Source organism: Protomyctophum bolini (genome assembly GCF_963924005.1).
Source record: "Protomyctophum bolini genome assembly, chromosome: 16".
Taxonomy (NCBI): domain Eukaryota; kingdom Metazoa; phylum Chordata; class Actinopteri; order Myctophiformes; family Myctophidae; genus Protomyctophum; species Protomyctophum bolini.
Genome location: NC_137877.1, coordinates 14,476,436 through 14,499,490, shown reverse-complemented (window position 1 = coordinate 14,499,490; position 23,055 = coordinate 14,476,436). Strand labels below are relative to the sequence as shown.

Below are 23,055 nucleotides of genomic sequence, written 5' to 3'. Positions count from 1 at the left end.
ATGTATTAATTAAATAATGCTGCCCGCTGCATATAGACATGGACACACAAATCTACACTTCATGGAGTAATTGTTTTGGACCTGGTGGTCTGATGTAAATAACCTTTTTTAATGTGCTCCTGCTACGAGTAGAAAGGACAACTATAACTATAAGCTAATCAAAATGTTAATTTATTCATCCGATAGAATGAATATAAACATAGATGCCGATGGATCCCCCGTCTAAACTTGTCAGTTGTCATTTATGCTTGTAGTTTTGGGCGATTTACTGCAGTGTTGGGTCAGACTTGATAGTTCATCCTAGTGTTGAATGTTTTGGTACTCGGGTCAGAATATCGGGCCCGGTTCCGATGTACCGAGAAAGAGTACTTGAGGGTGGCATCGGCCCGATACCCGATACCAGTATCGGAACAACTCTAAAATGAATGAATGTACATAAGTAATAAGGATACAAATCGGCCGTGTGTGTGTGTGTGTGTGTGTGTGTGTGTGTGTGTGTGTGTGTGTGTGTGTGTGTGTGTGTGTGTGTGTGCGTGCACGCACACACGAGTAAAGGACACAAAAGTACTCAGGACAGTTCGACATAGGCATTAGGCACACATACTTGGAAGATCTACAAGTGAAATGTGTGTGCACACGTAAACATACATGCTCTCACGCACACACGACAGACAGCTGACAGTATTGCAGACGCCTTGCGATAACAAACAGGCCGGCTACTAGAAATACCAAAGGGACAACACACCAGATCCCTGTAAGCCGAGAACCAAAATGACATCCATAATACACACGTCTTAATGTCAATACAGACCAACTGAAGCATGTCAAACATTTTTATTCAGATGTACGAGGTATAGGATTCTCATATCAAATCACCCATTAGTAGGGCTTTTTTTGACGCAAAGGTTGGCGATTCTTTTGGCATTTCACATTCTCCTGGCCAAATCTACCTCAACTTCACCGTATAGGTCAGCAGACATATTAACACGAAATGTTACAAATATTGAAATTACGTCAAGTAATGACAAGTGCAAAGAAAAGAAATTTAATTTATGTTGATCAAGCCAAGGTTTAAATCGATGTTAACTCAAATATAAGTGAAATGTATTAGAGAAGAAAAAAAAAAATATATATATATATATATATATATACAGTATATATTAGATGGGAAAAAATATATGAAAGTCTGCAACCTTTTATGGCAGTGAACAAGTGGATGTGAAATCTGATACAATTTGCAATAAATTGCAGAACTCCAATATGTCGAAGAACTGCAATCTATTTGAATGGTGGTACAAGAATGGTGATAAAATCCAACTATGAGGTTCCCTGGTGAACAAATAGGCACGCAGCGTGATCGGATTCCTTACATCAACCACGGACACAACAAAATGAAAACCGCTTCACCCGTGTGAGAAGTAAACGTTATACATGAACAGAACTTCACTCCGTTATGCTGTGCTCATTGACCGCCAACACCCCCATCTGGTGTCCGTTTCACTCGGAAGCCGAGAGTGAGGAAGTGAATTATCTCTATGTAGCGGGTGCTTCCATTGTTATTTAATCCACCCAAAACTTACATTTTGAACCAGAGGATCATATCGTTTAGAGGAATGAGCCGCAAATCCCTGCCGACCCACGGATCACTGGACGACCTGCTCCACAGCCGCTCCAAATAGGAACATAGATAAGGATCTGCCTGTCTATGAATTACACAAGATTGTTCCTTTAGCTATGTATACCATTCTCTCTGTGTGTGTGTGTGTGTGTGTGTGTGTGTGTGTGTGTGTGTGTGTGTGTGTGTGTGTGTGCGTGCGTGCGCATGGGTCTACAGCAGTGGTTTTCAACAAGTGGTCCGGGGACCACCAGTGGTCCTTGAGGGGGTTCCAGGTGGTCCCCAGTTATATGGAGAGGTAACCAAATGGACCGGCCTTATAGATGTTTAACTCTTGAGAGCATGAAATGAAACCAAATCAAGCCAATTTGGTTTAATTTTATGCTCTCGAGTTAAATTATATTAAACATCTGCATCACTTAATTTACAAGACGTCTACACATTTAGAGAGAATGTAGAAGAATTGTTATTTTGATCAACGTTTGCCTGTCATCTCTCCTAATGGTACCAGCATCAATACAGCATGGAATTGCACAAAATCTTATCCAACGACAACAAAATATTCATACGTTTTGGGTCTGAGAGGCTAAATGTCATCAAATGGTGGTCCGTGGCTCAAATGCTGAATAAATTATGGACCTTTGGTATGAAAACGGTCCACATGCAGTAATCACTGTGAGTTATAGCACACTGAACTCCCTGAGACCTCATTAGCTCCCACTGCTTCCTGATAGAATTATCTGGGGTTGTCGTGGCGACAGATTACAATCCCAGCCAGCGTGCACCGAGTTTTGGCTAATATCTCCTCAGCAACAAAACTGGTTCCAGAGGTGAAACCAATCACTGAGCCCGCTCTGCTCCCTCACGTTGAGAACCAATCACTGAGCACGCTCTGCTCCCTCACGTTGAGAACCAATCACTGAGCCCGCTCTGCTCCCTCACGTTGAGAACCAATCACTGAGCACGCTCTGCTCCCTCACGTTGAGAACCAATCACTGAGCCCGCTCTGCTCCCTCACTTTGAGAACCAATCACTGAGCCCGCTCTGCTCCCTCACGTTGAGAACCAATCACTGAGCACGCTCTGCTCCCTCACTTCGAGAACCAATCACTGAGCACGCTCTGCTCCCTCACGTTGAGAACCAATCACTGAGCCCGCTCTGCTCCCTCACGTTGAGAACCAATCACTGAGCCCGCTCTGCTCCCTCACGTTGAGAACCAATCACTGAGCACGCTCTGCTCCCTCACGTTGAGAACCAATCACTGAGCACGCTCTGCTCCCTCACGTTGAGAACCAATCACTGAGCCCGCTCTGCTCCCTCACGTTGAGAACCAATCACTGAGCCCGCTCTGCTCCCTCACGTTGAGAACCAATCACTGAGCCCGCTCTGCTCCCTCACGTTGAGAACCAATCACTGAGCCCGCTCTGCTCCCTCACGTTGAGAACCAATCACTGAGCCCGCTCTGCTCCCTCACGTTGAGAACCAATCACTGAACCCGCTCTGCTCCCTCACGTTGAGAACCAATCACTGAGCACGCTCTGCTCCCTCACGTTGAGAACTCTGTGTTGGAGTCCGTACGGTGGACCAAACGTTACGATAAAGGTGGTGGAAAAATAACTAATATGTTTTACTTAAGTAAAAGTGTCAATACTGTAATGGAGTACTTCTACATTGCAGTATTGACACTTTTACTTAAGTAAAACATATTAGTTTAAAGTCCAAAATTCTAAATGGACTTGAGTAAAAGTACTAAAGTATTGGCATCAAAATGTACCGTAGTTGGAAGTACCAAAGCGTTAAAAGTACTCATTATGCAGACCGTCCCATTTCATGATTTCAAATATATACATATATTTAGAAAATAGCAGCTCTACAAGCTCACAATGCGTCGCATTTATACAGGTTTGCGACTACGACTAAAACAGATTTGCTGTCAAAATCAACACTACTGTGAGTAAAGAATGGACTGTTCTGTATTGGGTTTTCTCTGGGTCTAACGTTGACCTTCTCAATCAGAATCAAATAAACGCGATAACACAGCTGTGTTATCTGTGCAGATTTTGCAGAGTTCATGACACTGTGTGTGGGAAGGCATCAGAGTATAATTTTCTAGGAACCAGATATGGGGCTTGAAGGTAGGGTAAGCTTGTCTTTGGTTAATAAGTGTTAAAAAAGCTCTATATCGTGATAGTACTCGTTGCTATGTGTGTTTGTTCAGTAACAGGAGTCTCCAACTCTCCATGTCTCTCCAGCGTTTTATTAAACAGAAAAAGCATTTTCATGTAAGTGATGACTTAAAATTTCTGAAAATTAGAAATGGAACACTATAAAAAATTAAGCTGATAAATGGCTACTCTCTCCTGAACCTTTTAGTTTTAACCAAAAAGTGATGGAGCAGTTATTTGTCATTAAGTAGGTGTGTATGGGTGACGGAGGAGGAATATTCTTTCGACAGTGGAGAAGTTGAGAGAGCCTAAAGGGGGGGTTAACGGAGCAGTATTTGGCAGCACAGAGAAAATGGCTAAAGCAGTAGTGCAAGAATTTGGCAGAGAGAGGTTGGATGGATGCTGAGGGAGAGAGAGAGAGCGAGAGAGAGAGAGAGAGAGAGAGAGGTGAGCAGTTTGTTCCACACCGTAAGCTAGGCCAGCGTGGGCCGGCCCACCTCTCTTTAAATACACAAGTCGACTACAAAAATACACAATCATTTCACTGGGGCTGTCCTCTGGATATCATAACGCAACAACAACAAAGACGGAACCTGTATAAATCAACTTAATGATGTAGTTAAAAAAACAGCTTGAAAACAGTTTGAAACCCCCCCCCCCCCCCCCCTCTAAACTCTCAAAAGAAACAAGTTCAAATGAGATTGCTTCGCCCCCACCTCAACTCAACTCAACTTGTAGTCCCACTGTGCCTGCCTTTCTTCATCGTAAATAAAGTAAACCATTAATGGTAAAGAATAAATTGTTTAAAAGGCATTGTGATTAAGAGAGAACGACTAAAGAGGCTAAAGAACAATATGGAAATATGGAAAAATGGAATATGATCCAATGGCATTACAGTGGACCAAGAGGACAAATGCAATGACAATGGATGAGGGAACAAAAGAAGAGAATCATTATATTTAATTAAAATCTCAAGAGAAATTATACCAGTCAGATGGACAGATTGCCAGACAGAGAGATATAGACTGCAAATAAATAATACAAACAAATATATAGAAAGCAGGAAAGAGATAAACAGACACCGAAAAAGATGGATGGAGAGTAGCCACAGTGAAGGTTAGACAATTAATGATGGACAGAGAGAGATGGTTTGATAGACAGATGGAACGAATATCCATAAATAGGTAGACAGACAGACAGACAAACAGAATGATAAGAGACACAGATGAACAGACATGAGCTTATACTGTAGATCTGATATTTTTGAAAAATGTTGTGCCAATCTTGGAATATATATTCTTTCACAGCAAATATTTTTAACTCAAATCGTAGCTTCTGTAGGAGGACGTCTACCCTGGAACAACATGTATTGAGATGCAGGTTGACAGCCAAATACAAATAATTCTGGGGGTTCCAGAACCACAGATTTTTCTGAAAACTGTCATGATTTAGAAGACAGATTGTCTCAGGTCTTAGGGATGGAGCTCAAAACCCGATACACGACCAAACCCGATAACAAGCTTATTGAGTACCCGTTATCAATAAGCTCTGGGCTTATCAAGCCTGTTATCGAGCATAGCAGTCCATGATTAAACAATCAAGACAAGAGGCAATCAAGAAATAAATCGAATCACCCACGCTGGCACAAACATGTCGGTCTAAAAGTGTATTGATACCTGCCAACCAGCACTGCCCGGGTAAACAAAATTACACTTTTAACATGATGGCACACACATTGACCAGTTTATTTCTTCAATGTTATTTTCCAAAAGTAAAAAGGTAAATTGCCTTCCGTCTGTTAGAAAAGTACTGAATTTGAAGGCGCTAGTAAAAATGTAATCATAATTTATTGTCGTCTCCCGCGTTTCCACAGAATAATAGAAAATGCTCGATACTGGGTTGATAAGCCTGTTCGATAAGGTGCTCATTATCAATGGAAAATGTACGAGCTCCATCCCTAATTATGAAGACACTTTTCAGTAGAAAGACGGACGGACAGATGGAGGCAGTGCGGTACTCACGGTGAAGAAGAGGTCCATGACACGGGTGTCCAGCAGCGCCTCTCTCCACAGCTCCGTGGGCTTGAGCGTCACGTTCTGCGTGGACTCGAACATGGCGATGTAGTGGCGCCCCAGTGACCCGCCGCACGTTAAGGCCAACGGCAGCATGGAGGGAGAGATTAGGAGGAGGAGGAGGAGAGGGGAGGGGCAGCGTGCACGCACACACACACACACACACACACACACACACACAGACACACACGAGCGAGCTCACTGGCACTATAAGCTGTGTTCTGGCTGTGTATTTTGGTCTCCTCTGGTGTGGCTGGCCGTGGGTATCTTGTTGTTAGTCACTCAGCAGCTTCTCTCTCTCTCTCGCTCTCTCTTTCTCTGCCCTAGCTCTCACCCTCTCCAATAAATGCCTCCTCCTCCTCCTCCGCTGGAGTTTCGTGCGCTGCCTTCCTTACAGTATATGTCTCTCGCCCTTTCTCATCAGCTGTCTCCCTCTCTCTCTACCACACTTTCCTCTACTACCACCACCACGTCTCGCAACCTCTTTTTCACCCTCTCAGACAAAGCAAGGCTCTCTCTCTCTCTCTCTCGCCCTCTCTGAGTCACTGTCCTCTCGCTCACCTCTCTCTCTCTCTCTGTCTCTATACTTCCGTTCACTACAGTACGGTTGTTCACTTTCTCGTCTTCTCCTCTCTGTCCTTTTTAAAAAGATGCCACAAAGACACTCTCTCTGCTCGGCTGAGCCACATGCAGCTCTCAGCCTATCATTGTCCAGACGTGGTCAAGACTTCTTACGAAGCCACATCACACACAAATGCATGCACACACGCACGTACGCGCACACACGTACGAGCACACACATACGCGCACACACGTACGCGCAGACACACACGCTCACACACACACACCCTCCTCAACCGATGGGGGGGGTCTCTCTCTCTCCTCTCGACCAATGGCGGTGACTCCCTCTTGGATCACTCCCACACAAAACCCACAACAAACAACTTCTGTACTTCTCCGCTCTTCTCAGCCAATCAAACGTCTCTCGTTTGTTGCCCCAAACAACACCAATTCCTCCTCATCCACGACACACACACACACACACACACACACACACACACACACCTCTCTCTCTCACACACACACACCTCTCACACTCTCTCTTGGGTTACTGTAGAATCACACATTCTTGCCGCTTAGCCAATCCAAACGATATTTTTTCTGCTCTCTGCTCTACAGAATCTTGAGATTCTCTTCCAGAGTCTCCTGTACAAAGCTCCCCCTCTCGTTCTGTAGCCAGTCTACATCTCTGTTCTCCCTCATTGACCTCTCTCTCTCTCGCTCTCCCTCCCTCTATTTCACTGGACCCCCCCACAGGACTCTCTCCGTGCAGTCTTTGGAAAAGAGAAAATAAGCTCTCTCTTTAATTGGCCAATTGCGATTCTTCCTTCACAGTAAAATCCTTTGTCCCAATTTTTGTTCATAAAATCCCCCCCCACCCGTCTCTCTCTCTCTCTCTCTCCTCATGTCTCTCAGCCTTGGCTTTGTGACAGCAGAAGGCCAGTATGAGGAAACTCCCACAGGAATGTCAGTTCAAAGCCAGGCATCGGCATCATGGGCCAGCGAGCCTATGCATTCCTCTAGAACGGACCCACAGTCACTCCCAATGCGAGCGTGCACACACACTTTTCAGCACAAAAGTTGGCACCTGTCTGTGTGCGTGCATGTGTGTGTGTGTGTGTGTGTGCGCGCGCGTGAGAGCCGCAGCTTTATGAGCTCGTTAAAAATAGCCGTGGACCAACAGCAGAACTCTTGAGAAGCTCTCAGAATGGAGGGTTAAGATACAGACTGATGGATAAGAAGCTCTCAGAATGGAGGGTTAAGATACAGACTGATGGATAAGAAGCTCTCAGAATGGAGGGTTAAGATACAGACTGATGGATAAGAAGCTCTCAGAATGGTTGGGTTAAGACACAGACTGATGGATAAGACGGAGTTTGCACGGTTGGATTAGTCAAGGACTTTCTCTTGTGTCAAGAGCTGAGCTGGTTTTGTTAACATGTATTGTTCCCAAGACATCCACAAGACTTTACCCGATATTATATATTTAGTATTATATATTTATTATTATTTTTACAGCGGCCGTTGCTAGGCAACGCCTTCCTCAGAGCTCCCGGACAGCCATTCACTTCCTTGTTTACAGGCTGACAAAACTAGCTAACTAACGGTTTTGGGGGGGAAATGGAATTAGGGGCTTTTCAGAGTAAATATGCCTCATCTGCTGGGCACCATTATTTTTGAAATAAAAGGTCATAAAAGGTGTTAAAGGACAACTTTAGTTTTCTTCAACCAAGGTTCATGTTTTAGGTTGTTATTAGAGAAACTAAAAGATGAGTGTTATTTTTTTTCATTTGCTGCTTTCTTTCGTTTTAGGAATTTTAGCTGTTTTTCATAGGGGGCGGGCGCATTCGAGCATGGGGCTAAATACAACATTTTATAAGCAGCAAATGAAAAAAAAAACCCACATATTTTACTTTCTCTAATAACATCCTAAAACATGAACCTTGGCTGAAAAAAACTAAAGTTGTCCTTTAAGCGTCTCAAGGGGGTGTTAAAAGTTCAAGTTAGTCTTTCCTTATTTATATAGCCACACAACAATACAGTCAGTAGCAGTCATTGCTGGGAGTGTAATGCCCGTGTGCAGAGATCAAATACAAAACAAAACATAAAATAAAAATAATTACAAATATGCAATAAGTAAAACATTTATATACAATAAGTCGAAGGTAGAACTAAATAATATAATATACAATTTTTGAACACTGAACTTAAAATAATAATTAACAGAAAACGACAGTTGAATCAGTGGTAATTTCAAGTCAAAATAATGCTTAGTTTTAGTCTTGTCTAGACTTTTAGATTTAGTTTAAATATCTTAAGTTTAGCCTAAATATGCCTAAATATCATACGATTTTAGTTGGCTAAATCTATAGTTGATCGACCAAAATGTATTTTGTGAAAAAGGGTAGCAAAAACAAAAACAAAATCATATTCTGAGTCAACGAAATTAACACAGATTGAATCAATTTCTGGTCACATCCACAAGCGAGTGAGAGGATATCGGAAGACTGTGTAGATGGGGGGAAGGGACAGACAGACAGACAACACCAAGCCTGCATGCTGGGGGGCAGACAGACAGACAGACAGACAGGCTTGGGGGCAGGCTGGGGGAAAGGCAGACAGACAGTGAGAAAAATGATGCTTGCTTCCCAGACTAGAGTAACAATGTCAGGGTCCTGTTTGAACTCTGGCATAAAACTACTGTTTACGGAATTGAACGTCTGCCATCCAACAACAATGGCTCTGGTACGTGTACGTGACGTGTACGCACGCGCGTGTGTGTGTGTGTGTGTGTGTGTGTGTGTGTGTGTGTGTGTGTGTGTGTGCATGCCTGCAGGATGAGTAATGAGTGCCGTGGAGTGACTAGGACATGTGGCTGTGGTTTGGGGGGCTGTTTTTTAAAAAGACATCACCTGCTACCGTCCCACTCCTTCCAACAGGCGTAGGAATAACTGACACAGCGCGCCGGTGACTTTTCCGACGGAAAAACAGACTGACTGACTGACAGATACATGGACAGAAGGACGGACGGACAGATGTATTCAACCAGCCTAAAATAGACAAAAATACAGACACGCGATACGGGGCGACTGGCTGCAAAACCTGTAATCACACCGTAGTGCTATTATGCTAGAAATGCACCTTTCTAAACTCAACCTGTTGTATATGGAACATAATCTAATACCTTTCTAAACTATTTTTGGCTATGTTACTCTTTTTGGCTATGTTACTCTTTTTTTATTCGTCGTTTGCTCTTTCTTGCACTCTTTATACTATCCCTTTGTTTTCTGTGCTTGCTGTGGTTGATGTTTGATATGCTGTTGCATTGTCTGAAGGAAGTCAAACAAACATACGTTTTACTCTTATGTGCCTGTACACAAGATGTAACAATAAAGCACAACCTTCCAGCTTGCTGAAGCACACCAACCCAAAGTTAACCCAGGCAGGCAGCAGATTCTCAATGCCTCGCCAAATGTCCACCTCTGTTTTCCACTTGAAAAGGACAGACTGACTGACGGACAGACACACATGAAGGATATTATCCACCGTCCAGTACACTTTTATGTACTATATCTCGGCACATGCACGTGTCGTGCACGCAGAAAGAAATATATATGCCACTGACCACAATACGCACAATACATATTCAACACCAGGCCATGCAAACGAAACAATCCACTCTCTGGCCAAATCCCAATATTTATAGCAATGAATGTGAAGCGCGACCTAGGTACAGCACAACACTGTACAACTCCCCGCGGGAGGCCACATACAAGAATCCATCATTCTTTAAGCACTTGGAACTTTGTTGACCGGAGTCTATTTTTGCCAAATGTTGAACCGGTGTCCGGTTTGCAACTTTGTGCCGAGCAGCAAATGTTTTTGCAAGCTGGGCAAAAGACAAAATGTGACTGGTATGGATTTGAAACAAAAAAAACTACTCACTGTAACAAACCTATGCTATAAATAGCAGCTCATTAAAATACATCTGATTGCATTAGCCCGCTGTTGTTTCATATTTCCAATAATAAGCATGGGCTGATAATTCTTCAAAGCTATTATTTCAGCCATCCGAACGCTTTGCACGTCCGAACGGAACCCTCATTTCACGAGGCCGACGGCTTAGCGAGCTTCCACGGTATCCTATATTCATTATGAGTGATGCTCATTAAGGACACCAGCCTGCGGGGCGGCAGCGCCAGACCCGCCCGGCCCGGCCCTGCCCTGCCCCGCCTGCCAGTCGTCCTGCATGTGAGGAGCTATGCAGAGGCGCGTGGTGGGGTTTAAGTGATATATCCTCCCTTAAGTCTCCCATCAGCGTCGCCATCTGAAATAACAGTCCAGGAATGCCTCTTAACCCCCCCCCCCCAGCCACACACATACACGCACGCACCTCTTCTTCACTCCCTACTCTCTCTCTCTCTCTTCACTCGCTACCAGTCTTTTTTTTCCTCTCGCATTGTCTCTCCATTTCTTTCTTTCTTTCTTTCTCTCTCTGCTCACTGTCTTTCTTCACTCGCCCTGGCGTGCCGTGCCAAACCACCCACCCCCCCTCCCTCCCTCCTTCCCGCCCTGTCCGGTATGTTTGGACAGCGGTGCTCAGAGATTCTTCCTCGTCTCCTCAAGACAAGCGGACTCGGCTTACACCCTCCTAATCCCAGCCTTAACCTGGGGCGACGACGACAGACTAATAAGAATAGTGGGAGGCAGTATGTTTAGGGGGGAGGGGAGGGGAGGAACGCAAGGCAGGTGGTTAAACTCAGCCACTGCAGGGCTGTGATAAAGGAAGGGTTATTAGTTGTTGTATACGGGCAGCAGCCAGCCGGTCACTACTCATTAAAACTTCGCCTGCAACACAGCAAAATCTGCACTGAAATTCTGCAGTGTTACTTACTTACCCACCAAAAGGGGAATTTCACTTTGAGAAACTTCTGGGGGTCATTTTTACGTCTACTCTGACTTTTGCGTGCTTGTGCACCACAGATGTATAGTAGGTAAACAGGAAACGGGGGGGGGGGGGGGGGGGAAGAGACACACAGCAAAGTCCGTCGGGAATTGAACCTGCGACACACTGTCATGCTGGATCGCTAAGCCGTCCCAGGCCCCACAGACAATCAAGTTGCTTGATTCAACATGTAGATATTTCATATTAAATTGATCAGTTCAAAGAGAGGATTGTGTGCACATCTCGTCGTCTGTAATTAGGCCAGGTGCTGGACGTCAAGGCATCAAGCAAACATCAAAGGAGGAGAAACATCCACATGTTTCTATAGCTCCACAAGAGACTTACTTTATTTAATGGCAAAATTGCAAAGTTTAGACCCTTTAGGTCTTCATCAGGGAAAAATAAATAAATAGGCAATTGTGTCCAAAAAAGGCGGCTGCGATGCATACATATGTCCTTAACGTAAATGTACCCTATATGAATATAAGACTATGGGTTGTTTTTTTCTTAATGGAAATATCCTAAAAAATGGGCTTGTATTATAATCGGGGACCAGATTATTTGGCATTCAATGTTCTTTTCCCACAAAGAGTCTTGAAAAATGGGGGTTGTCTTATAATCAGAGTCGTCTTATATTCGGCACAACACACGGGTATTATCGAGCATGACAATGATACGGCGAGAACAGAAGCGTGTAGAAGTGGCGTGCGGCGCTGTCAGAGAGAGAAGAAGCGAGCGAGGAGGGAGGTCCCTCTGTCTGTCAACGAGGACAGCCGTTTACAGCACCTGACCGCGACGAGGCCTCACTTCGACCCCACAAGGGTCAGAGAGACCGACCGCCGTGTGGAGAGACGCGCTGCGTTACAGACGACACAAGAGCCTGGGGGGGAGGGGGGGGGGCTACAGCGTGGACAGATGACACACATGCCACACAGTTTTCCTTTTCCTGAAGTATGGAGACCTCTCTTTGGTGTTTTAAAAAAGGCCTCTTTGAGGTGTGTGCGTGTGTAACAGGCGTGCTGCTGTCAGGCAGCACAATTAAGGAGCGGCCCCTTGACACACACGCGGCCACACGCCTGCGTCTCATCACACACACACACACGCATGTTCTTCTGAGGCCAGCGGACAGGCGGCCCGCCCTGCGCTCGTCCCAGAGCTCCCAGTGGCTATCATCAATCTGCTGGCCTTTCCACCGGCTGACCGCACCACTTATAGGCTTCTCTCACTCACTCGCGGTGATTGTCCTTCAGCAGCAGAAGCCCAGACGGACAACATGCTGCCTAGGAGGGGGAGGGGCAGGCCTGTGAATCTTCCGCCGTCTCACGATTCCATTTTTCTTGATTCGATGAAAAATTGACTTTTTCAAATCAAAACTATTCTCAGGGTCACAATTCAAATAAAAATCGATTCTCATGAAAAAGAAATAAAGATCCGCAATCAGTTTTATCTCAATTCATTCAGTAATTTTGTTCTGGACTTTAACAACCAAGTCTAGCCCAGTAAGACAGCCCAGTAAGACAGAATGTATAACACCAGAGAGGGTCGTGTAAACATTCTTGGCTTTGATGGTATCTCAGATTAGGTGTAGTTGATGCAGAAACACATTAACACAACATCATTGCCTTGATGCAAGTAATATTAACGAGTGTCAATGAGGTCCAGCTAGACAGTGGCACACACACACGCACACACCTCAGCTTTGCTGAACTGAAGTGACTCACTGGAATCACTTGAATATGACTTAAGATATACCGTTTACTGTGATTATGGTAAGCTTACATTTCACACACACACACACACACACACACACACAAACACCACATAGTGAAATGAAATATCCTGTAACTGTAACCAGCAAAAAAACGTATAATGAGAATCGTGATTCTAATTCGAATCCAAAATATTTATATTACGCCCCTAGTGAGTGGGGTTCATTTTCACCTGTCCAACACTAACATGCATATCTATGGAACATGTCCATGGGACTTTGTGCGGCCCAATCGCATCCTTCCTGGATGTGATCGGGAGACAGGAAGCTTCTTACATGCACGCCACAAAGACTAGTATGCATATATTATATATCTTACATGTACATATATTATAAAACTACACTGTTAAATCTTTCAGTTCATTTAACTCACAGCTGACACTGAAACTCCATTTGGTTGGTTAATGTATTCACTGTGTGAGAAATTGACACTGAGGAGGAGTACTGCGTACTCTAAGATGTCATATATTGTATCCATCTGTCAGTACAAACTTGTAACAAACTAATAACAACCTGCAATGAATTCAGGTATCAATCACACAGCTTGCAGCAAACGTAGGCATGCACGCACATAAGATTTCAAAGTATCTCTGTGAAATACACACAGACACACACACATGCCTGGCATTCCAAGGACAGACTCAACTAGCTACCGAAGGGTGTGTGTGTGTGTGTGTGTGTGTGTGTGTGTGTGTGTGTGTGTGTGGTATTAGAGTCTGTTATGGTATGACATGGGGATGGACAGACATGACAGACAGCTCTTTGAAAGTGATCTGTGCCCACACGCCACTTCAAGATCCCCTTAAGCAGACAGACAGACAGACGCACATCCAGGCTCAGCAGGCTGAGATCACAATGGGCTCCAAAAGCCTGGACGAACACACATCAGTGGTTAGTTAGCACCGTAGCCCGATACTGCGTTCACACCAGTGGCGACAAAGCAGCAGGCCACAAGTCATTTTCAATGGAAGTCAAGCTACAAAGTGACGGCCGACACTTTACAACTACTACAAATCTTCTACAACTTAAAAGTTTGAGATGACCTCGACATTTCTCAGCGCTCCAACGACGCAGTGAACAGTCAACTCTGATTGGTTTCTCAACTGTGATTTATAGCAGTGGTTTTCAACCAGTGGTCCTTCCAGGTGGTCCCCAGCTAAATGATGAAAAAATGTTACACTCTCAAGAGTAAAATTATCTGCATTACTTATATTATTATTAATATACAAGAAGTCTACGCAATTACAGAATGTAGAAGAATTGTTATTTTGATCAACGGTTATCTCTCCTATGGTACCACATCAATACAGAATGGAATTGTGGACAAAAATCGTATCCAACAATAACAAAATAAGTTTTGGGTCTGAGAGGCTAAATGTCATTAAATGGTGGTCTGTGGCTCAAATGCCAAATCAATAATTTACCTAGATATGAAAAGGGTTGAAAACCACCGATTTATAGGACTGACTGTCCACACTGCCGTTTTGATTTACGAGAGGCCATCAAGCTCAAGATGAAAATCTGTGTGCCTTTACAATGGAATGTGGTAATGGTGCAATGCAAATGGAGCCTTGAAGTTGAACCACACAGTGACAGAAATCTAACATCACAACACGCTCCCAGCCAGCAGATACGGACATATCTAACATCACAACACGCTCCCAGCCAGCAGATACGGCCATATCTCGGCCCGGGGAAACACTCCCATGGGAAGCGCTGCGGTCGTTGGACCGGACAACCCCGGCGACTCCCTTCCACACCTGACCTTGAAGGCTCGTGGTAGACAGGATGCAATTGTTCAGACCCGTTTACACCAGATCCGCGTGAAAACCAAGCCTGTATAACCTGTCGGTGTCAACACCGTCTGCTGATAAGACAACACCTGGCACATCGTACGCACTAATGAGCTCATCTGAGAGAATACGTCACTGACCTTACTTGCTCATTTCCTGCCTCAACCCAGAGTAATATAGTAAGAGAGTGGCGACACTAGCATTGACTCCCATTGTGACAATGGAATGCGGAAGTGCTCATTCTATCTCAATGGGATAGTTCCAGTCATAGGAGCAATGTTTGGAACTATAGCCCATAGGCACCCGCTTTGCGGCGAGATCAAAGCGTGTCGCTTTGATCTCGCCGCTTTGATCTTGCCTCAACCATACACTCACGTCCAATGTCTCCAATGTCTCCATTTCTCCCTCTCTCTCTCTTTCTCGGCAAGATGCTGCCAAGAAGCAGGCGTTTCTTTCGGGTTTTTAAACAGCTGGTGGATGGAAATGATGCTCGGCGCGGCTTCAACTTGTAGCGTTTCCGCTTTTTTGCCGACGCTACAAGTTGAAGCGGCGCGCGAGTGTCATTTCCATCCACCAGCTGTTGAAAAACCCGGAAGTGACGCCTGCTCTAGGCGGCATCTTGCCACCCTCTTGACGCTACTGTCTGGGTACACTGTCTCCCGTGCCACCAATATTTGCTTTGATGTTTAGCCTTGTCTCATTGCCTGCCGATTTCTATAATTCTTCCGTATCCACTATCCACAGGCATCGCATTTTACACACACAAACACACACACACGCACACACACACACGCACACACACGCACACACACGCGCACACAAATAAAAGGATATGATTGGGTGGCAGGAAGTTCCAGCTGAGGACCTGATTGGCCAGGGCCAGGTACCGCTGGAACACGGAGGACATCTGGGCGTTGAGGTTCTCCCGGCGGCTGAACTCCTGCAGCACCTCCATGGTCAGAACGAAGATCTGACGCAGGTCCTCCTCCTGGTGGAGGAGAGGAGACATGACAGGTCAGGAAACTGTCACGCTTTAGAAGACCTTTAGTAGATTCTGGTCTCACGGTTTAACCCATTTTGGTGTTAGCATTATGTTATGCTTTAGCTATTGAAAAATAGCAGATCTACAAGCTCATAGGAGATTGACATAGAAACATAGCTTTTTCAGAAAACTGATGTAGAAGACATTAGAATCTGATCTCATAGTCCACACAAAATGAGCTAGAATGCCTGGACTATCAGGTCAGGTCAAGTCAAAATGGGTTAATTGACTAGGGCAGTAGTTCCCAAACCTTTTAGCTCGAGACCAAAAGAGAATGTTGATGTCTTCCCAGGATCCAAACGAGTGAACATAGCTGATCTACAATCTCACAACAAAGAGATTGTAGACGCATAAAAATTGGTCCTGGACCCAGTTTTGTAAACTACTATAGGGTCCCCCCAGAGCTATAGTGTATATATACTGTACTCTACTTGGGTCTGCTCCTTCTCTTCCCTCTACATCACAGGTTCTCAATGTCGGGTCCATTTGGTTGCCTTTGGGCGCTCTCAGAGTTAAATTAACACTTAAGGCCTATTCATACTCCAGTTTGAGGTGATAAGGTGACCACTGAACTACAACATGACATGACATAAGGCCGCAGTGCGACTCACCGCGGCGCTCACCCCAACACATGATCTCTCGGCTTTTACTGACCTTTCACGGTGGTCACCTTATCACCTAAAACTGGAGTAGGATGTTTAGGATTTAACAGCAGTTGGAGTATGAATAGGCCTTTAGGATTTAACAGCGTGTGGGGTCCTAATTTCTTTTTTTTATTAAAAGATATCTGTGACCTAAGAACTAATGCTCCGTCAGAATTACGAGTGGATCCCGCTCAGAACGCGAGGCGAGGCGAGACGAGACTGACCTGGAAGAGCCTCTTGCAGGAGCCGTGGAACTCCATGCTGAGTCCGATGCTGCTGGTCTTACTGGAGCTGGAGAACTCACTGAGCAGAGCATTCAGGATGGAGCAGGCCAGCGTCTGCTGCAGAGACACACACACACACACACACAGGGTTGTCACCAGCATGACGGTTTACCTAAGTTTCATGAAAAATGTTATGTTGCTAAATCTGTGGTGTTCAAACTTTTTCATGTGAAGGACCCCCACAATTATTTGGTCTGCACTTAAAGTCCAAACACATTTAGACAGGTGCGTGCACACATATTTTAAGAATTTATTTATGTCCACACAAAGGACACAAACATTATGGGTGCAGTTACTGTATGTTACAATCACAAGCATATGACACATGTCTTGGAATCATGATACAGAAGAATGTCACTCAGCAGCGTCTCTGCTAGCCATATTCGTTCACATGACGGTGCAGGACTAGGCTTGTTCTCATATGGTGGCATAGAAAGCATAGACATAGACAGACACACACACACACACACACACACACACACACACACACACACACACACACACACACACACACACACACACACACACACACACACACACACACACACACACACACACACACACAAACACGAAAGAATCGTATTTACATACTGTACATAATGATACTAACTCGTTCAGTTAGTGTTTTGTAAAGTAATATTTACACCGTGCCTCAAACCACAACATGGAGTAGAATAAAATCATTCTAAAACAGCTTTAGTGTTAAATTAACCCATTCTGAGCAGGAACTCCTTTTGGCGTTTAAAAGCAATATTTTATCTTTAGCTATTGAAAAATAGCAGATCTACAAGCTCATAGCGCTGCTATTTTAACCCAGGAAGGTTGCATCAGGTTCCCATCACCAGGAAGGTTGCATCAGGTTCCCATCACCAGGAAGTGGCTGGTGGTGTCTCTGACCAGCAGCCACAGCGGTTAGCGGCTTGCTCGACTCAGCGGCCACGCTAACCATTTTACCAACCAACTCCATTTTTAGATTAGAATAAGAACACAAAACGATGGCTGGCCACCTGCCACAGAGGCTATTATTAAACCAAAACCCTCCCAAACATCTAATTATTTCCTTTACCTAATAATATTGTCACGTGGGTTTAGATTAGAACGCCAGAAAAGCAAGCCGTCAGTTTCTTCATTCCAATGCTGAAGTGATCATGATGATCACACATTTCAACCCATTATTTTGCCCCATAGTGACTCCTCTTCAAAACATCGAAATGGTATTTTTCAGATAGATAAATTAGGAGGACATTATCTTTGTCTGAGCCCTGTCCGCAACACCCTCTCTTGAGAACTAGCAACACTGATCATAGGACGTTTGTGAGACGTGGGGTTACCACACTCACTTCGGAGACCATTTGTGTACCATTTTGTATTATTGGCGAGGTGTGGAATTGGCCATCTTGTCACTATATGAAGAATCTTTGATAAAATGCATGAGTGTTTGCCTGGTGACAGACAGCTGGGAACGTCCAACCCTGGCAGCAGTCTAACCTCTTGGAGAGCTAGTGCCATCTAGTGGACCAAGACGACATGTGCATGTATCTCCACCCAGTCTGCTTCATCACTAACTTCACAAGATGACCAGAATCCAGAAGTTTGACTGACGTTTTGACACTTTAAAAGGGTATAAAATGTATGTTTTGCCTTAAAGTTTATCCTGTATGAGTTCTCTCTCCTGATTGGATTAAATTCCTGTTTCTGAAAGAGCTGGAAGACAAACCAAAACAAATCACTCTGTAACAGAATTAAAACCAAAGTACCAAAAGCTAACCGTAACATTTAAAAAAGAAATCCTTCATCCAAAATGCCATTAAGGCACTAAATGATACCATGTCTCGCTAGATTTGTTGTTTTTCAAAGTATTTGCCACTGTTGTCCTGCACTTTTTTGCCATGAAATAATAATTGTGTAAGTGTTGTTGCTGTTGTAACGGTTTGTTTTTACTGTTGTTGAGAACGAAGACAAATTTCCACATGTGGACAATAAATGAAACTAACTAACTAACTAACCCCTTAAAAAGCGATCAAATTGTACTTTCTTACAAATGAATGTAATTTCTATACATGTAAAAGCTGAATTCATGAAGATGACTAAAAAACAATATACAGAGCGAGTTAACTACTTTAACCTGAGGGTCCTGGTCCTATTTTTCACCCTACACACCAAATGTCTCACTGGGAATAGCCCGTCTACGACGCGTTGCGAGCTACAGTATATTCGTCTAATGTTCGCCTATGTTCACCGTATGTTGTTCGCCTATTATGATGCTCAGGCTCTCCTTCAGTCTATAAAAACACTTAACAACACTCCTCTGAAACAGGTTGATGAACTACAAGTATCTGGGTTCATATATAACTTCTTCCCAAAAGGACTTTCAAACTAGGAACGGTGTGGCCTGGTCAGCCTGCAATGGCATGCATAAGATGATTAAAATCTAGTCATCCCAGCTTAGTAAGATGTTCAAAATAAAAACATTTAGGACGACCGTTGAGCCGATACATGTCCGAGACATGGACACTTTCAAAGAAGAAAGAGAAACGGTTGGATGGCACTTATACACCCGCCTTCTAATGAGAGCGCAGAATCTGTCTGGGAAGAGCCACCCATCGACTAATCTAATATACGGCAACCTTCCCAGTGTATCTTCACTAGTCCAGAAGAACACAGTTTGCCGGCCACAGCTACAGAGCTGACAATGAGGTTACTGTATATCTTCCCTTCTTCTCTGGAATCCTGCCTCAGAAAACTGTCGTTCCCTGATGTCGCTAGGGAGACAACATGCATCAGTAAGCAGGAACTGGGGATGGCAATGAAGGACCGGAAAGTCTGGCGTGCCATTGCGAAATCCATAATCTCGACCGTGGTCGAAAAATGATGATGATTATGACGTGCCCAAAATTAGCAATGCTAGGGTCCATGTGGTTAAGCAGCGAGTTTGAATGGTTTCTTCTCTTACCACCGTGGGGTTCCCACTGCTGATGAGCTGTCCCACCTCGTGGAAGATGCTCTTGCAGTTGATGGACTTGTCCAGAGAGCCTCTCTTCACAATGACCGCCACCGCCAGCAGGATCTGCTCACGGACGTATTTCTGAAGGCTGGGGAGAGACGGAGACATTTCAGTGGCTCTCAACATGGGTTCTGAACTTCTGGGGACCCCCAGGGGTCCACGGGGGGGGTTCCCCAGTTTTATGATTGATTGTTATGACCCAAATGGACACTTATCTGTAACTGTCGTAAATGGAACCCATACAGGTCCATTTAAAAAAAGGAAAAGTTTTACACACATTTGTACAATACTAAAGTAGATTGTGGCCCCAGAGTTACAAACCTTCTGAAAATGGGGGGGACCGTGGTCTGTGGACTAATGGAGAGGTATTTCTCACATATTTTTGGCTCAGGTCACCATTGTAAATACCTTTTTCATTCACGGCTTACCCCCCGAATTACATTGTTACTTTAAAAACACTATGTAAATCTTTTCCTCAAAGATACAGTAATGTCACGAGATACCAAATACAGTTTATCTTGGGTCCGTTTTTACAAAGTCTAAGAAGTGGTTAAACTCAAGTGACATTGATACATTCCAAATATCAAAGTATTCTGCACCCCTGGCATTGCTTCAAGCCACCCACTTTGAGAAACCCTGGCCTAATGCCATCAAACTGGGGGGTCAATGACATTATAAAGTTTAAGAATGACTGTAATCTACAGCACAGTAGGACTTAGAGTGAGGTAAATGTGTAGTGGGGGGGTGAGGAACTGTTTGACATCGCAGAGTAAAGACAGAGGGAAGGAGAGGAGAATAAATGGAAAGAACGAGTAACAGAAAAGAGTGACTGGTGGAAACCACCCATTTCCATTGAGAACACGTCACTGTTCCCTAATCACGATTCATCCGAATTGTGGTTAACTGTGATCACAGAATAATCAGCGTCGCCCACTGAGTAGCTGTGCAGATAACAACACAGCTCTGATGACAAACAAATGGTTGCATTCAACTCGGTCCAAGGAGTTATTTTCCACTCGGGCGATTAGAAGTTATTTTTTGTATTTTCACACCTACATCAAAGACTACTTGCATTGCGTTACAACAGTTTGTTTTGTTAATACGCTATCAAAAATCAAGGGCTGCAATTGATGGTAGTGAATGCCAAGAGTGGGACAGCAAAGGATTACACAAGATAAATGTAAAAATAACGGCATGGGCTCCCTGTCCAATATTTTAAATCTTCACAGGGAGTTAGAATGAAGCCACACAAATTGTAATACAAACTATAATACAGGCTACTTGTGTTCATGCTCTGGTGTGGTGACCGAATATGACACAGCGCACTTCACATTACTTCACTAAATTAGAACTAAAGTTCGACAACAAGGTAACTAGCTTGTAGATCCTGCTCTTTTTAACACGATAAGAGCATGAATGACGCCTTACTTGGGTCTCTGTAAGACGTAAGTGAGGAGGAATGTTCGGAGTGACTCGATGCTGGGTTTCTCCAACAGGATCCATTCTCTGACCACGGCCTCCATGATGGCTGTAGCAGCCTGGAACAGCACATAGTCCACCTTACTGGTCTCTGGAGAGGGAAGGGTGGTTTATTTTAAAAATAAATAACATAAATATTAGATGAACCACATTTGCAATATCAGATTATTATATGGAAGAAAAATCGAGTAAAGCCTCAAAGTGTTTTATATTAGCTCTGGTCCTTGGCCATTAGCCCATTTTGAGCAGGAACCCCTTTTGGTGTTAGCATTGTGTTATGCTTTAGCTATTGAAAAATAACAGATCTGCAAGCTACGTAGCGCACCACCGAGTGGCGCGCTACGAGCTTGTAGGTCTGCTATTTTTGAAAAATCAAAATACGACTGACATAGAAACATAGCTTTTTCAGAAAACTGTCAGGATGTAGAAGACACTTTTAGAATCTGATCTCAGGTCAGAATGGGTTAAAGTACGCTTCCTGGGCCAAAGCCTAGTCAGCAGGTTTTTCTATGTGTTGTGATTGTGAAGGATGTTGTGTGTGAGCTGCTGCTCTGTGCCATGCGACGACACGCCTTGGCTCCACCGCACTGCCAGCCTTTCCGCTGCTTCAATTAAGCACACATCACGTCTCCTTGTATTACATACTCAGACTCTATGTATTCACGCACTAATGACTTTGCAGAAAGCTTCCATCAAATCTCATCAAAGGGTGTTTTAGCCGATGGGTGGGGGGGGTGGGGGAGCAGAGTTTCTTAGATCTCCCAACAGAGACCTTACAGTAAGGCTGCAGCTATTCTTTATTGTTTAGGCGATTATTCTATTGATTCAGTTTTTGTTTTTTTACTTATTAACTAATCAAGAACCAGCTTTTCATTGAGCCGTTTTGAAAACGAGGCCAATGTATGCCCAGTACTGACCTAGGATGTGCTTGCAGACAGCGAAGGGCGATTTGGACTTTCTGAAGGAGAGGAATATGTGCTCAGCATGCTGTCTCTGTTCTGAATTGACCATGGACGGCGGGGCCTGGGAAAGCACGCACGCACGCGCGCACACACACACACACACACACACACACACACACACACACACACACACAGGAAAAGTTAATTATTATAATATGGTACTGCAGCTGCTATACCTAAAATGAATATAATGTTACGTAAATCAATGCACCATAAGTATACTGTATAGTGTATACACTATAGTCCTGAAACACAAAACGCTCACTCCTGCAACCGTATGCACACACGCGCACGCACGGTTTCTGTGATGTCTGCGCGACGTGCAGAGCAACGAACATACTTGTAGTCAGTGTGCAGGCATGTAAGGATATATTCGTGAATCGATTAAAATCGAAGAGAATCGGCCCGGACGGTTAGCTCAACCGTCGGGGCACCTAGGCTGCCAAACCAGCCGGACAGCGTGCCACGGGTTCGACTCCCGAGCCCGACGGCCTTTGCCGCATGTCTCCCCCTTTCATGTCTGTCTACTGTCCCTATCAATAAACAAAGCCACAAAACAAATCTAAAAAAAAATATTGAAGAGGATAAGACAAGAAAATTACAAGAGACAGAAAATACTGGATTTGTACATTTAAAAAAAATCTGTAACATTATTTTGTGTTTCGAATCGTATCGTGAGTTGAGTGAATCGTTACATCGTGTGAATGTGCACAACACATAC

General features: G+C 44.2%; 1 protein-coding gene across 1 annotated transcript in view; it reads right to left on the bottom strand.

Moving 5' to 3' along the window:
- xpo4 (exportin 4) overlaps window positions 1-23,055 on the bottom strand; it is a 73,703-nt gene that overhangs the window by 46,555 nt on the left and 4,093 nt on the right. The window contains exons 2-7 of the mRNA XM_080786112.1: window positions 22,290-22,395; window positions 21,322-21,463; window positions 19,843-19,981; window positions 16,830-16,946; window positions 15,755-15,907; window positions 5,802-5,915 (exon numbers count right to left, since the gene is read on the bottom strand). Of these exons, the coding sequence (XP_080642238.1) occupies window positions 5,802-5,915; window positions 15,755-15,907; window positions 16,830-16,946; window positions 19,843-19,981; window positions 21,322-21,463; window positions 22,290-22,395 (771 nt within the window). The remainder of the gene's footprint in view (window positions 1-5,801; window positions 5,916-15,754; window positions 15,908-16,829; window positions 16,947-19,842; window positions 19,982-21,321; window positions 21,464-22,289; window positions 22,396-23,055) is intronic.